Source organism: Ipomoea triloba, chromosome 3, assembly GCF_003576645.1.
Source record: "Ipomoea triloba cultivar NCNSP0323 chromosome 3, ASM357664v1".
In the NCBI taxonomy this organism is placed as follows: Eukaryota; Viridiplantae; Streptophyta; class Magnoliopsida; order Solanales; family Convolvulaceae; genus Ipomoea; species Ipomoea triloba.
Window position 1 is genome coordinate 14,797,550 of NC_044918.1, and position 16,874 is coordinate 14,814,423.

Here is a 16,874-nt window from a genome sequence, read left to right on the forward strand (position 1 = left end):
ATATATATATATATATATATATATATATATATATATATATATATATATATATATATAGTTTTGAGTATGACATCCATCCTAGTTGAGTATTCCAATTTCCAACCCAAGATGCTCTATGTTTCATCATATCACTATCCAAGATTGAAATAAATGAATTTAAAAAAATAGATCCATAAATCTAAGAATGGTGGAACACTTAATTGCTAAGCAAAATGATGAAAATTTTAATTAATTTTATATTAGAGATTTTTTTCTCTCAAATTGCCATTTGAAATTAATAAACTCCTAGCCTCATAGGGTGTGTGTGTGTGTGTATATATATATAGCCTTTAAAAGTATTTTATTATGAATTCAGGTGGTGCTTGTAATTCTCAAGATAAATGAATGATTAGTTTTCGTTATATTATGGGGAGACACATAACTTCACTGCTAAACTATGAGCTATTTATCATAGACTTAAGGTATGAGGAATGCAATTTCAAGTAGATTAAGTGAAGAGTGATTCTTGGGTTGCGTTGACTATGAGCTATACCTAGCTTTACTTGCTTGAGGGAATTAGAGATCAAGTTCAGTGGCAAAGACGGGATGTGTCCCGTAAAACATGATTTCTGAAAGGCTAACGTAGTAACGTATGTGTTGACCTGAAAGCCGGCCTCCTCCTTGGATACCTCAAAACTTGGGTCAACAATTTTCTATTCCCCTACAATATTAGACATATACTTCTATCCAGACTAACTGAATTACGTATTAAAAATAAAACAAAAGGTGTATAAACAATATACAGCCCTAGGTGATGAAAGAAAGCACCAACCACCACTTTCCATTACTGCAAGCTAGGCTGGCCTCAAGGAAGAATAGGAATCAAGCCATCTAGCCAGGCCACCATTACCAAAAGTGTGCCAAGTTGCAATCAACAACCTTTATGCTCAGATCATCAATGGTGGAATACAACTCTCCAATGGGGCAATCCCATTCCAGGCCTTACAGATCATACTTACTCATCACAAATTGGATAATTTATGGACCAATCCAATCAATGTTACAACTCAGCTACCAAACTTTGCCTGCCCAAGACAAATCCCTGGCTGCTCTCAATTGATAAATAACAACACCTTTTCAATCCATCCAAATCCCTTTTCTTATTTTAAGTAAAGTTAGATATTTCACTACAAACCTACTCCTGTTGTTGCCAAATAAAATATGTGAAATCATCAGTGGTTAGGTCTTGGGAGAGGACACCTAACATTTTAAAGTCAAAGAAAATAATGGAAAAAAAAAAAACATATACTTTTCAAGTAGACTGGGCATAATCATGACGGTATATCAATTATGGGAGCAACTAACTTTTTAAGTTGGTCGAACAGTTAGCTTGGTAATCACAATGTTTCAAGTTCAACAACTCCCTATGGAAGCTGTCTATTGGCATTCTTGGTTTGAATTGATAACCATGGATAACTAGGTTGATTTGCATCCTTGTAATTCTTTGTCGGTTAAGATCACAAGGCGAATTTCACTCTAAATACACTTTCAAGTAATGACTACGGATTTAAATAAGGTATATCTAATTGTACATTTGTACTAGTGATGATATATAGTACCCAATACAAAACAAAAATAGTTTATGTGATTGCATCCAAGACTTCCCCAATAATTATATATGGAATTAAAAACTACTACTCCGTATAGTAATAATTTGTCAAGTTAAATATCGTGATTAAGCCCAGCAAGTTCCTCAATACATACTATACGAGTGTACGCGATGGATTGTTGAGGATAATACATATAAAATATAAATGTGTATTCACACTATCATTTTAGCCAAGACGAAACACATTTGAATTCCAGCATCATGCCAATCTCAAGTTATTTCATACCAATTCACTTATTTCAATTTTATCAGGTGTTCATTCTGAGGAAATTTTGTTGAACCAGAAATCCATGACTTCCACCAATTAACATATATAGGTGCAAATTAAATAAAATAATCATCGCTAAGTGAGCAACTCCAGTCGAGTTAGTTGGCAGTTAGCCCTGTAAACACAAGATTGCAAGTACAACTTCTCATAAGAGATGGGTGTATGCTACAAACAATAATTTTATGGCTATATATGTATATATATACAACAAATTTAGTACAATTTGTTGGCTACCCTGCTTGCTTCCTACCTTCACACATTTTGATCATCTTTATCCAACACTCCTGGCCTCTCTGCATCTACTAAAACTCACTCTTTTTACATTTCCCCATAACTTCGAGTTTGAACTATGATCGGATACCGCTTCTGCATTCGTGTGGTTGGGAAGAAAACCAACTTGTCTTCCTCAGCTGGCTTCCAACTGAGTTCAAGAAAATTTGCAGGAAAGAAAACAGTTAATTAGCTGCAGGGAATTGAATATTATGTCTGCAGATTTAGGAAAGGGAAGCTAATATTTGCACGAATCAATCGATCACCTGAAACGTGTGACTAAGTGGTGTAGAAAGACGGAGAGCTCCACTCTAGAAAGCTCGTAGCCTGGGCAACGCCTCGGGCCTCCACCAAACGGGGTAAAGACATTCAATGAACTTGTTAATTCCGCATTACTCTGTCAATGCAATGTGTTTGTTGAGTATGTAATATATATGGAATATAAATGTGTAGTCTCACTGTCAGTTTAAATTTTTTATTTTTAAGGGACCAGTCTTGTTGTATTGGGAGAGTGGGTGGGGGGGGTGTCGGGGAAACCTAAAGGCGAGAATGTACCTGCCACCTCCATGGATCAAAAGAGCGGGCGTCCTTGAAGTGATCGTGATCGAGATGCACTCCTCTGAATGAAGCAAAAACTTTCCACCCTTTAGGAATTGTATAACCTGCTGCCAAGATTAAGTACACACAAGTTAAGTGATTATGGTAGAAAGGAAGCAAAATCGAGCCCCGTTTTCAAACATAACTACTAGGAAACATGTCTTTCCTAGAATCCTACCTTTGATGTTAATGTCGGTTATGGCTCTCCTAAACACTCCACTGATTATGTTTGCAACACGAAGCGTCTCGTTTACAACCTGAACAAAAAGACATGCCATTCTAGCAAGGTAAGAAATGCAGAAGTTATGATGAATCTCAGTTCATGAAATTATATTGTTTGTATAACTTACACATTGAGTGAAAGGCATGGACTTGTAATCATCCCATTCTAGTGCCTGACTCCCACCTTTCCTTGACCTGATCTCGTCGTGCTCTTCCTGCCAAACACGAATGCAGTGTTAAGCATAATATATCAAAAATAATAGATATACAGTCCAACTATCAGCTCATATTAGACTTTTAATTGAAACAGATCATAATATAATGCATCTCTCCATATATAGAACTCAGAACCCAGAACTAGGAATTTGCATATGCAAAGAATCATATGGCCGGAAGGCTTTCTACAACGGTTGAACGCAACAAAGACACCCAAAGTTTTTTTTTTTTTTTTTTTTTCATGTATTAGTATTTGCATCTCACGGGACGAAACTGAAAAAAAGGGGAAAAAGTGTTGTTAGGCGTGCAGATTTTGTTGCAACTTTAGACCAAAGGAATCATGATTCTGTCTAGTTGTTGGAAGCCCCTAAAAATGTCTTTAAACCACTGGTCTGTTTGGCAGGCAAATGCTTCTCCCACAAATTTGACTTTTTCCCCTTCCTTCTGCACTTTACACTGCTTTTTCACAACTTTTGACCATTTGAACATCACTCACCCATAGCCTTTGTTTTCTTTTCCATATTTTTATCAAAAACATCATAGTAACCTAGTTTTTTTTAATACATTAAATTCCAGATCCCTTGCCTAAAAGTCACGGGAGAATGTAAATTGCGAATAGCTGTTTAAGAGTCACTGAAAAATGCAAATTACGAATACTTTAATAAGAACTAACTGAGATATTCCTGTGAAGAGTAACCTCATTTTTACTTTGTATATTGCTGCAACTTGAATTTTAACATGGATTTGTTGAAAATTTTCTTTGATAAAAAGGGAGAAATTGATGTGCACGTGCAATGTCCATGCACAACCAGCGACTGTGGACCTTACAGATCACATCGTTTTCTGTACTGCAAAACTAACGTTAGGTTCCAACTTGTCGGCCATACCCACATGCACCTAAGTGCATGTCCTAGTCCACTAATGTCATCTGTCAAGCCTAATCCTTAGTATGGATAGATCTTCAAGAATATCTTGTAACGCTACTATCTAATTTTGTAGATTGTTTCACACTACTACTCCTCTTTTTAGCTCAAAAATTACCTATTTTTGACTACTTTTTCCGACCACCAAACATATGGCTGAAAATTCTCAAAAACTTTTTAGCTTTTTGTTACCACAGTTCAAATCCCAAACATTGGGTAATTAGCTAATTATTCTAATTTTGTGACCACATAATTACAAGTTCTACTTTCAGTAAAGGTGATCTTTTTTTTTTTTAACTGGTCAACTTTATCAGTTAGGATAAACAACTGGATTTACTCGGTGTGCACCATCAAGTAATGAGTGCAATTTTTCTAGTGATGTATGTTGTCACAAAGATAAATCCTAAGGATTAAGGATTTTGGTTGGCTAAGAAAAATAGATAACAAGATGATTTCTTTATGGAAGAAACTAGACGAGGAACATGCCATATGGTGGTCGGTACTAGGGTCCACTAAGAAAAATCATTATTGTACTCACTACATTACTCACCCCCAAAAAAAAAAAAAAAAAAAATTGTACCTTGAGCTGAGTCAAAGCATGAGGTGTCTCGTAGAGGAATTTGACGGCGAGCGTCATGATGGTGGAGGTTGTTTCGTAGCCGGCCACCAGCAACGCCAGCATGAAATCCACTATCTCCTCGTCGGAAAACCCTCCGCCGCCGCCCTCCCCGTCCAACAACGCCTCCAACATATCCTTCTTCCGCCCTGCTCCTCCCGCCCGAGCCTCCCTCCTCTCCCTCACCACCACACTCAGCTCCTCCGCCACCTTTCTCCGAGCCTAGTACACAATATAATAACAAATTAACGAATTATGAAAAATATATATTTAAATATTTTCTGTTTGGAAATTAATTAATTAATTAATTACTTGGATTGCTTTGCGGTAAGTGGAAGAGAAGAAAGGCAAAGGGATAGTGAAGAAGCCTTCAATAACAAGCATGTATTCTTTCATCAGATTCTCAGTCCACTCGCATGGATCAAAACTCATTAGCTGCTTCACTGTTAATTGAAATGTTATCTGCACACATTCAAAATCAATCAGATAGGTAAACCGCACTAGAAAGAATCAAATTTGATATTTCAGCGGTTAAAAACATGACATTTTTAAAAAAAACATGATATTTTTAATCTTTAGTTAAAATTCAAAATCTTTTAGTAAAGTAACATGCAGCTTTTAAATTTAAAAAATTGAAAGTAAAGTGAAAAAAAAAATGGAAAATGGATATAAAAAAAGGGAAAACCATGCATTACTTTTAGAACCTTCTAACTTTTCAACAAAACAAAACCACGAGACGCTAAAGGTGGTGAAACAGAATGATAACATCATAGACATGCACATGTGGGATGTGGCCGCTCTTATACTTTAATATTACTTAATCAAATACACTAAATATACAACATGGATTAAAGTTACAAACCCAACTTCCATATATACATACCAACATTAAAACTACTCTCACCCAAAATCTTATAATTGAGTAACATTATTATAAGTTCGATCTGTAATAATAATCGACACATTTTACCCTAAATTATTACATTTTAACCATCTAATAATAATATCAAGTCACACACAAAAATAAAACATGAATTAGAGTTACAAGCTTAACTCTCATACATATATAACATGCATATACATATCATTACATTAAAAACAAATCTCACCTAAGATCTTGTAATCAAGTAACATTAACTTATAACTTAACTGTATGTTTGATCCCTAATAATAACGAACAAATTTTAACCATCTAATAATATCAAGTGCAACACAAAAGTTATATATCTGATTGTATTGGATACTATAGGTACCGATGCAGTCCAGAAATTGATGTGAAAAGATTACCTTCTTGGCCTCCTCCATGAGAAGGACCCGGCCGGTCCAAGACTCCATATTGAGTCGAACCAACCGGTCTATATCGAGCAACAAATGGTCCTTGATGATGGAGGAGTTAGCAAAGCTCATGGTCAAAGAATGCATCCTTTTATGCAAACTCCCTCTCATAAGCAACAAGGAGTACCTTCCCAACAGGTTCGATATCGAACCGGGGTAGCTCGACTCGAAGAGCCGGCCCTCGTTCTGGAGAATGAACCGGTTCGTCTCCGGGTCGGCCGAGAAGACGGTCGGTTCGCCGAAGATGTGGGTGGTGAAAACCGTCCCGTATTTGGAAACCCGGTCGTCGATGAAAGGCTCCGGGTTGGCCGTCTTGTAGGCGGAGATGAGCTGCAGCGTCTCGCCGATCAAGGGCAGCCCGAGGTTCCCCGGCGGCAGGTGGCGCTTCCGGCGGCTGAAGACGGCGGCGGAGCGGAGGAGGAGGAGAAAGGTGAGGAGAAAGAAGAAGGAAGAGAGAAAAAGAGTGGGAGTGTCCATAATGTTAAAAACCAAAAAAAGCTAAAGGAGAAATTAAAGGTTGTAGTACTATACTTTTGGTGTGTATGTATGGAGAGAAAGAGGGAGTGAGATATGGGGGTGGGTGGGTAGGGGGGGGGGGTTGAGAGGTGGTGTTAATGGAGCACACGAGTGGGAAGGTATGGAGAATGGATGGGCATCATATCCCCATGGAGTTGGGGGAGTTTTGGAAGCAAGAGCTTGGGATAATGGATGGGAACAAAAATTGATGTTTAGTGTAGAAATTTTATTTTTTTAAAAAAATGATATTTCCCCTTTGAATTTACTTGGTGGTGTTCACATTTTAACTTAACAAAAAGCTCTTCATTTATTTATTAACTTTTTATTTGTATATTATAAGACTAATTCAGTTGTCAAATACATTGTGGTCTAGTGGCATCCGGTGTCCTAGTTCTGTTGACTCTTTGTGCTTCATTAGGTTGAGAAAGTAGCTATAAACAGATACTACATTGTAACAGAGTAAAAAAAAAAAAGACTAATTTAGTCAAATCTCTATTTGCTTACATGACCTTCCAAGGTTATTTTGTATTAGACAATCTTATTATGAATATTTTTTTAAAAAAGTATGAGTACAATCTCAATCAAGTTGGTTGGACTATTGGTTAGTTTATAAGTATATCATAATATAAACTAATTTAAATACTATATTATATCATACTATACCAAGTTGGTTGGGTTGTTGTTTCTCAGTCTGGTCCTCGTATTTGATTTTTTACTTATACTACTTGTATTCAGCATTTGATTATTAATGATTAATATTACACATCAATTTTTGCTTTTTTTTAAAAAAAAAAATACTATATCATAAAGAATAATGTAAGTTTTCCTCATGATTTTACCTAGGGGTGTCAAAGCGGGCCGGCCCGCCCCATTAGGCGCAGCCCGCTGCGGGCTTTTATTTTCGCGGGCTTATGCGGGCCGGCCCGCGAAGCCCGCGGGCTTGGAAGTATACAGCCCAAGCCCGCCCCGCGCAGGCTGGCCCGCGGGCCTACTAATTAATATTAAAAAAATCTAAAATTAAATATTAAATAATATTTAAAATAAAATATATGATATTAGATTAATATAATATAACAAACTTCACACTGTTCATAGTCCACTAATTAAAAAACCACCAAAATCATTAAATTATAAAAACATAGAACACAATAACGCATCAAACAAGGGAAACAACATAAACAAAGTAAAAACATTCCTACATTTTATTACACATTAGGAATTTAGGGCAACAGTTACAGAACAGACAACATAATATATATCATCTATAATTAATAATTAATTATATATATTAATTTTTTTTTAATAGCATGGCCCGCGGGCCGGCCCGCGACCCGCGCGAGTCAGCCCGCGCGGGCTGCGGGCTTCCGCGGGCAAAACCCGTTAGGCCCGCTAATTGGCGGGCCTTCTTTTTGGAGGCCCTAGCCCGCCCCACTGCGGGGCGGCCGCGGGCTTCGGCCCTACTTGACAGCCCTAATTTTACCTAAAAATTTTCTTAACGTGACATTAAAATTATTTTTATTCGTGTTGTGAATTAACTGACCTCATTCAACGTTAAAAAAGCAATCTACATATTAATCAAATATAAAAGAAACCAAACAAATTAAATATTACAACAAAAAATGTGAATTCAGGAGGGGAATATAGCATTTACTCTACTAATGGAGTGTGGATGAAATGGCGTGAATCTCTTCATGCTTAACCATAGGTCTCGGGTTCAAGCTTTTGAACTACCTTAAAACTCATGAGAAAGTGTTTTGTCACTTTTTCAAGTCTTTCTTACCACGAACATAATTAGTCCCGATGTGTGAGTCCTAGTGCACCTCACTTGGGAAAACATGTGGTTAGACCAACTTCATAATTTTTATTATGATTATATATATATATATATACACACACACACACTAGAAAGTTAGAAACTATGATCAATAAATGGGGAAGCATTAATCAACTTTAAGGTTTAATTAATGTATAGTGTACACAAATTCATTTTATTTTATTTTATTTTATTTTATTGAATATTATAGCAAGACATCATATGCCAAATGTCGGATCATATATTCAAAACAACCATCATTTTCATCAAGGAAAAAAATGTTAACAAGAAGTACATCCTTTTTTATTAGATAATTTTAAAAACACCTAAATATAATAAATACATAAATAATAAATAAATAAGAAGTACATCCTTTAATTTTGGTCTTCTCATAAATGATCGTCAAACATGACAGCCAAGTTCAATGAACTTAAAATTAAAAATGAATGAAAAGATTTTCTAAGAGGACAATCATGCTTTTAATTTTAAATGTTGAGTCATATTTTATACATGTATTTATCTCGAGTATATTTTGACCAAATTTAATTAAAAAAGTTGGGCTCTTGAGATTTAAAACACGCTTTTAATTTTTTAAACATTATGTCATACTTTATATATGTATCTCGAGCATATTTTGACCAAATCTAAATAGGAAAGTTATACTCTTCTCGCAAATACTGTCTAGCTACTAAACTAGTAAACTAAGTTCGTCTGGTCATTGAAAAATTATACTCCTCTAAACAAGTAGTTTACTTATTCATATTGGCATAAATTATAGCTTAAAGCCATAATGTGCCTTTAATCATAGAACTTATAAAACTCGGATTCAATCCAACATATCACCCAGCACGTCAAAGTCAGCCCATTAAGCTACAAAGTACAAATTAGTTGAAGTCGATTAATTATTTGATCTTTAAAAACTTATAAAAGAAGAACAAAGAGGGCAAGCTCACCATTAACAAATATAGGGGCAACTATGGAATTTTAACAAATGTCTCATTAATGAAATTTTGTGTGCCAAATTAAAAATAATAATAATAATAAATAAATAAATAAATAAAAAGAAATGAAGAATATGGTCCCAAAATATAGATAACGTTGGAATTAAAATAATGGATGTTGGGAAGTAGCTCCCACAATTGGTAGGAAGCTTTTTTCCATGTGAGAATCGTATAACATAATATATGATTTGTCTATGCCCTATATCTAAGCTTTACATCACATAATTTGTAGTATTCTATCTTTAAATTATTCCATTGTATCATTGATGCTAAAAAAACATATATACATTGTGCTTATGTGTTGTGTTTCCTTAATGGAATATCCTAATTCTAAGTGGATATGGTGGATAGGATAACATTAACCATTAAGCACTATTAGGATGATGAATAGCTAGGCTAGTTGATTTATTTGAGACAGGTAACATAGCATGATTCTCCACATGTTTGGCAACAAGCAATCAAGCATCCTGCGATTGGATGGCCAAGTGGATTTCATCAAATTGCTTTCCTAGGATCATTTAGTGGAATTTCAATTAAATCTAAATTAGTTTTTTAGTAATAAGATAGATAATTGTAAACGCACAAAATACAATCAGTCAATAAATATAATAAATTTTATTATAATGTTAGAGCTAAACATTATTATGATTAAATTTTAGAATGGACCACTACACTTGCAAGATATATTGCTTTTTTTTTTATTATTTTTAAATTAATTTTCCGAAATAAATCATGAAAACAGACCACAATATCTGTGCAAATCCTATGCCTTTAATTTGTAAATTATATATATCTGAGGGTAGCTATATGGGGTCTATTTGGAATTATTCTCACACTTCTATTATTTTATAATATATCTTATTTCACAATAAAGAAAATATGGTATTATTATTATTATTATTATTATTATTATTATTATTATTATTATTAGTTAAAGCACATATAGCAAAACTCACTATTTTTTTTTCATACCGAACTAAGCCCCTCTTATGGCCTGTTTGGTTGGATGTAATTTGGGTGGAATTGCAATTCATTGAATTGCAATTCAGTGAATTTTCAAACTACACTGTTTGGTTGGAGGGAATTGCAACTCCACGGAATTGCAATTCCCTCAAAATGATGAATTGCAATTCCCCATGAATTGCAATTCGGTGGAGAGGAGGGTCAATTTGTTGTTGTAAAGACAATTTTGCTCATCCTCTCATATCCTTTGTCTTTTTTCTTTTTCTTTTTTTTTTTAAATTTGAAAGAATTATTATTATTATTATTATTTTAAAAGAATTATTATTAATATTATTTTTATTTTGAAAGAATTATTATTATTATTATTATTATTATTATTATTATTATTATTACTACTACTACTAATACTACTACTACTATTACAGTATTACTACAACATCTACCACAACATAAGGGCATTTTAGTTATTTTGTAGCTTCTTACCTTTCAATTCCCTGTACTCCTATTTCTGCATACCAAACACTGTAATTTCAATTCCTACTTTATTCATTGAATTGCAATTCCACCGAATTACAATTCTTTCCCCCCCTAATTCCCTCCTCCCAACCAAACGCCCTATTAGAGATTTGTAAACTTATACAGAGTAATTAATAACAAAAATATATTATAATTGTTATTGAGACTAGTATTTCACTTGTCTGATGCAGGAATTATGATATATATCAATGAATATCTCTTGATTTTTTAAAAAAGGATTTTATCCAGGAAATAAGAAAATGATGGGAGACACATTATCTTTTTCCCGATATTGTGCATTATTCTTGGACAAAATGCATTTGGTTTGATGTTGAAGTGGTAAGGCCCCCGGCCAACAAAATAGAAACAAAGCAAATAAAGAGTGAAGGCTTAGATATACATGTGACATGTTTTTCATACTACACATCATACTTTGATGTAAGTGATAGTCCACAGCCGTTATTTGAAAATATGTTTTAAGTAAGACTCATATTGTAATCGGTGCGTTATAAGTGAAGCACACATTATAACGCTAGTCAATAAAGCACGATAATGACGTAAATTAAGGTAGTTTTCACATAGAATTGAACTTCGAACCTTGCAGTTATCAAGTCAATTATTTAATTAATTTCGTTGAAGTTGTACCAAAAAACATTATAGTTTAACATTAGAGGTGAGATCATGGTTGCATTCATTTATTTATTAAGGAGGTGTTTGAAATGTGATTTATACTATTCACTTAGGACTAAGAATTAATGTAATTATTTACAGGGAAAGATGTGCTTTTAATCCCTCATAACGAAAAGTGGAGAGTATACTTGTAATAATTTCTTATAAATAATTAAAGACAAAAAATTGTGTGAAACGGGTCGAGTCAAGGTAGGAATGTATATTTATACTGAAAAATAAAATACTAATTAGGAATAAAGTGTTTGTTATTTAGAAGAAAAAAATGTAATACTTTTGAGGAAAAAAAAATGTAACACTTTTAGATTAAAATGTACTACGTAAAAGACTACATATATTTTATTTTTAGAAAATATATTATGTATTTTTTTGAATACTATTCCCTACTAAAATACAAAGAATCAACACCCTACCACCCCACTGAAACTTGAATCAATAATTAACCTTGGGAAAATCACTTAGTGCCACAAGACCATATAAGGTTATTTATTATGGGTGACAATATAATATTTTCTAAATTGATATTTTTTTTAAAAAAATATTATTTGTATGTATTATTATTATTATATACGGAGTATATGAAGTGGTAATATTTTTACTCTATAAAAAAAAGTTGTAAGATTTTAATAATAAAAATAATAATGTTGTATGAATTAGGCATTTAGGCGCATTGGGGAAAGGGAGTCAAAGAGGTGGAAGTGAAGTCAATCTCACAAAACACGAGGACTGAACACACGTGTGCGATGACGTTGTCAGAGTCCATCGTAGACGACTGACATGTGTCCTTGATTCTTGAATTATTCCTACATTTTTCAATACATTTATAATATAATATGGAATATTCCCATTCCCATTTAATTCTTTTGCTTAAATTTGTTTGGGATTAAGGAATTTGTTTTGTTACTTTCAATGCCTCAATCGAAAGAGTTGCGTTGGCGTGTGGGTTTCTTCAATCCTATGTCTCAATCCAAAGATTATTTATTTATTTATTTATTTTTTTGTGATAGGAAAAATTTGCTAATATAATTGTATTATACTCTGTATTACTTTATATTTGATAAAATTGTATTTTTCTTCTTTTATATTAAGATTTAGTGCTATAATATAATTTCACGAAACATATGGTAAAAATTTGTTGAATTATTAATGTCGGCCAAACAGCAGTCAAGTCCGCAATTGCTTCCTTTGCTTTGTCGGTAATCGAATATAGTTGAGGCATGGTAATTACTTCCCATTTAATTTGTCTCACTTAATGCCTCATCATTGTCATTTAAAGAAAGGATTAACCTTTTTTTTTTTTTTACCCTTTTTAATCATTCTTTAATCCACCAAGTGCGTATTCAATTAAGCTCATCTTTCTTGCTTCACCAAATTCTATAATGAACAAAATTAAAGGATGATTGTTCATGGCATGAGTAAAAAGAATAGGATGTATACTTAAAAGTCAAAATATTATGAAAAATTAGACTCTGTGTCTCAGAAGATGTAGCTCACACTGTCAATAGATAAAGTATGATTATTTACCAACTGCACACCACCGTGTAATGACTGCGAATTTTTCTTGTCATCCAAAAAACGTTTAGGGTGTGTTTGGAAACCCGGAAAATGATTTCTGAAAATCATTTTCCGGGTTTTTGGTGTTTGGGAAGGAAGGAAAATAGAGTCAATGGAAATGAACTTCTTGGTCAATGGAAAATAAGCCCAATTTTATGGAAAATGACTTCCCCTTTTTTTTGGGGGAAGTCATTTTCCGGAAGTTTGTTTTTTCCTTCTCCTTTGCTTCTTCCATCTCCTTAAGCCTCCTAAATGCTTTAACTTCTTCATCTTCTTGACATCTTCAACTTTTTCTTTTTGTTTTTAAGTAATAATTTATTTTTTTATTATGAGATAGATATTATGAGTTTTATTTTTTTTATTTGACATCTGAAATCAGTCGGCCACTTTTATTTTTTTTTTATGAGATAGATATTATTTTGTTGTGATTTTTTTTGTGATTATTTTATTTTTCAGATTGTATATTTGTTATAAATGTTGTTACATTTAAACAAATTAATTAAAATATTCAATTATATAATTCTGTTCATTTTCCTACCCATTTTCTGGAAAATGAGCTAAACACACCAACATAGTTTTCTGTTCTACAGCCAAACACAAGAAAGGAAAATATTTTCTGGAAAATGACTCATTTTCCAGAAATTATTTTCCAGAAACCATTTTCCTGCTTTCCAAACACACCCTTAGTTAAAAATGAAACTCAAATTTAAATTAAGATTTCAAAGTTTATCATTTTATTGAGTCTTCATAAACTAAATGCCTATTAATTCTTAGTAAAAATAATGTCATAACATACACTACACTTCAATCTACCCCATAACTTCCTAGCTATAATATTAGTCCAAAAAAAAAAAAAAAAAAAAANTTTTTAAAAAAATATTATTTGTATGTATTATTATTATTATATACGGAGTATATGAAGTGGTAATATTTTTACTCTATAAAAAAAAGTTGTAAGATTTTAATAATAAAAATAATAATGTTGTATGAATTAGGCATTTAGGCGCATTGGGGAAAGGGAGTCAAAGAGGTGGAAGTGAAGTCAATCTCACAAAACACGAGGACTGAACACACGTGTGCGATGACGTTGTCAGAGTCCATCGTAGACGACTGACATGTGTCCTTGATTCTTGAATTATTCCTACATTTTTCAATACATTTATAATATAATATGGAATATTCCCATTCCCATTTAATTCTTTTGCTTAAATTTGTTTGGGATTAAGGAATTTGTTTTGTTACTTTCAATGCCTCAATCGAAAGAGTTGCGTTGGCGTGTGGGTTTCTTCAATCCTATGTCTCAATCCAAAGATTATTTATTTATTTATTTATTTTTTTGTGATAGGAAAAATTTGCTAATATAATTGTATTATACTCTGTATTACTTTATATTTGATAAAATTGTATTTTTCTTCTTTTATATTAAGATTTAGTGCTATAATATAATTTCACGAAACATATGGTAAAAATTTGTTGAATTATTAATGTCGGCCAAACAGCAGTCAAGTCCGCAATTGCTTCCTTTGCTTTGTCGGTAATCGAATATAGTTGAGGCATGGTAATTACTTCCCATTTAATTTGTCTCACTTAATGCCTCATCATTGTCATTTAAAGAAAGGATTAACCTTTTTTTTTTTTTTACCCTTTTTAATCATTCTTTAATCCACCAAGTGCGTATTCAATTAAGCTCATCTTTCTTGCTTCACCAAATTCTATAATGAACAAAATTAAAGGATGATTGTTCATGGCATGAGTAAAAAGAATAGGATGTATACTTAAAAGTCAAAATATTATGAAAAATTAGACTCTGTGTCTCAGAAGATGTAGCTCACACTGTCAATAGATAAAGTATGATTATTTACCAACTGCACACCACCGTGTAATGACTGCGAATTTTTCTTGTCATCCAAAAAACGTTTAGGGTGTGTTTGGAAACCCGGAAAATGATTTCTGAAAATCATTTTCCGGGTTTTTGGTGTTTGGGAAGGAAGGAAAATAGAGTCAATGGAAATGAACTTCTTGGTCAATGGAAAATAAGCCCAATTTTATGGAAAATGACTTCCCCTTTTTTTTGGGGGAAGTCATTTTCCGGAAGTTTGTTTTTTCCTTCTCCTTTGCTTCTTCCATCTCCTTAAGCCTCCTAAATGCTTTAACTTCTTCATCTTCTTGACATCTTCAACTTTTTCTTTTTGTTTTTAAGTAATAATTTATTTTTTTATTATGAGATAGATATTATGAGTTTTATTTTTTTTATTTGACATCTGAAATCAGTCGGCCACTTTTATTTTTTTTTTATGAGATAGATATTATTTTGTTGTGATTTTTTTTGTGATTATTTTATTTTTCAGATTGTATATTTGTTATAAATGTTGTTACATTTAAACAAATTAATTAAAATATTCAATTATATAATTCTGTTCATTTTCCTACCCATTTTCTGGAAAATGAGCTAAACACACCAACATAGTTTTCTGTTCTACAGCCAAACACAAGAAAGGAAAATATTTTCTGGAAAATGACTCATTTTCCAGAAATTATTTTCCAGAAACCATTTTCCTGCTTTCCAAACACACCCTTAGTTAAAAATGAAACTCAAATTTAAATTAAGATTTCAAAGTTTATCATTTTATTGAGTCTTCATAAACTAAATGCCTATTAATTCTTAGTAAAAATAATGTCATAACATACACTACACTTCAATCTACCCCATAACTTCCTAGCTATAATATTAGTCCAAAAAAAAAAAAAAAAAAAAGATGCTTGTTTGCAGGTTGAAAGAATAGGATTCTTTATAAAGTGAAATGATTATGAATTCATAAGAATATTTTATGTTTAAACTTTTTAGAGAATGAAGATAGTTGTCCAATATCTCTAATGATAGCAAAATGGGGAACAAAACATATAAATAAAATGAAACTTAGAAAAAAAAATTACAATTATACACTATCGCGAAAGGATGATCAAATGAGTGAAACATAATTTCAATATCAAAAGGCCACAAATTCCATTTTACCCACAACCTCTCGACCGAACCCATCACACGTGGTCTTTCCAATATAATATACATCTCTTATGTGATTTGTGAATTATTACACAAAATCAAAGTTATTCAGTGAACACATTCAAATAGTTAGTATAAATTTCACTTAGTCCACACCCAAAAAATTATATTAATTACATAAAACAAGTTCCGAATTTCAAGCTATTTTAGCTGTATGTGTTGCTCTTTGCAAATACAGGATGATCAAGCCATGTAACACAAACTTATGAAAGTCAAAAGAATTTTGACTTTTAGAAAATTCCATCTTTTAAAAATATAATTTGAAAAAAAAAACATATAAATAAATAACTCCACTTTAAGTAATTTTTAAAATATCCATTTATTGTTTTGACGTGTAAAGTGGGTAAAACACGCACGCCTAAGAACAAACATGATTACGTTTCTCCTGAAAAGATCGAAATGATACAACATTAACAAAGTGGGGAAAAAATTAACAGAAGAAGAAGAAGAAAATGGAAGGTGCAGTAATTTTATTGATTGCTTTTGCTAATCACTTAATTAATCAAGTGGGCTTTTGTTGATAGTGTATGTGATGTAATCGAGTGGTAATTAGCAATCAATTATATTAATGCACAAGCGGTAACTTTAAATAGTATAATTAACTCGTTGGTTCACTTCCCCTTAAGTTTTTAGTTTCACGTATTTTACTTTTCTTTTCTTTTTCGTTT

General features: G+C 32.6%; 1 protein-coding gene across 2 annotated transcripts; it reads right to left on the reverse strand.

Moving 5' to 3' along the window:
* Nucleotides 1-1,960: 1,960 nt before the first annotated feature.
* On the reverse strand, nucleotides 1,961-6,682 carry LOC116013913 (cytochrome P450 90A1-like). 2 transcript variants are annotated; one of them, XM_031253877.1, is made up of 8 exons: nucleotides 6,048-6,682; nucleotides 5,073-5,222; nucleotides 4,725-4,982; nucleotides 3,134-3,220; nucleotides 2,962-3,040; nucleotides 2,742-2,851; nucleotides 2,453-2,583; nucleotides 1,961-2,337 (listed from the first exon to the last, which is right to left on the reverse strand). In XM_031253877.1, exons 1-8 carry the CDS (start codon nucleotides 6,570-6,572, stop codon nucleotides 2,235-2,237), a joined length of 1,443 nt encoding a protein of 480 aa, XP_031109737.1. In that variant the 5' UTR covers nucleotides 6,573-6,682; the 3' UTR covers nucleotides 1,961-2,234. The 2 variants fall into 2 exon arrangements, with proteins under 2 accessions (XP_031109737.1, XP_031109738.1); XM_031253878.1 differs by having other exon boundaries at nucleotides 2,742-2,848; nucleotides 6,048-6,681.
* Between the last annotated feature and the right edge of the window lie 10,192 nt (nucleotides 6,683-16,874).

What these genes read in the sequence shown, in the direction of transcription:
- LOC116013913 (XM_031253877.1), bottom strand. Translation starts at nt 6,572, where the DNA reads ATGGACACTCCCACTCTTTTTCTCTCTTCCTTCTTCTTTCTCCTCACC. An exon ending in ATGCTTTGACTCAGCTCAAG is followed by an intron (nt 3,221 to 4,724) that starts GTACAATTTTTT and finishes CGTGTTTGGCAG; the next exon opens with GAAGAGCACGACGAGATCAG. An exon ending in AACCGACATTAACATCAAAG is followed by an intron (nt 2,852 to 2,961) that starts GTAGGATTCTAG and finishes TAATCTTGGCAG; the next exon opens with CAGGTTATACAATTCCTAAA.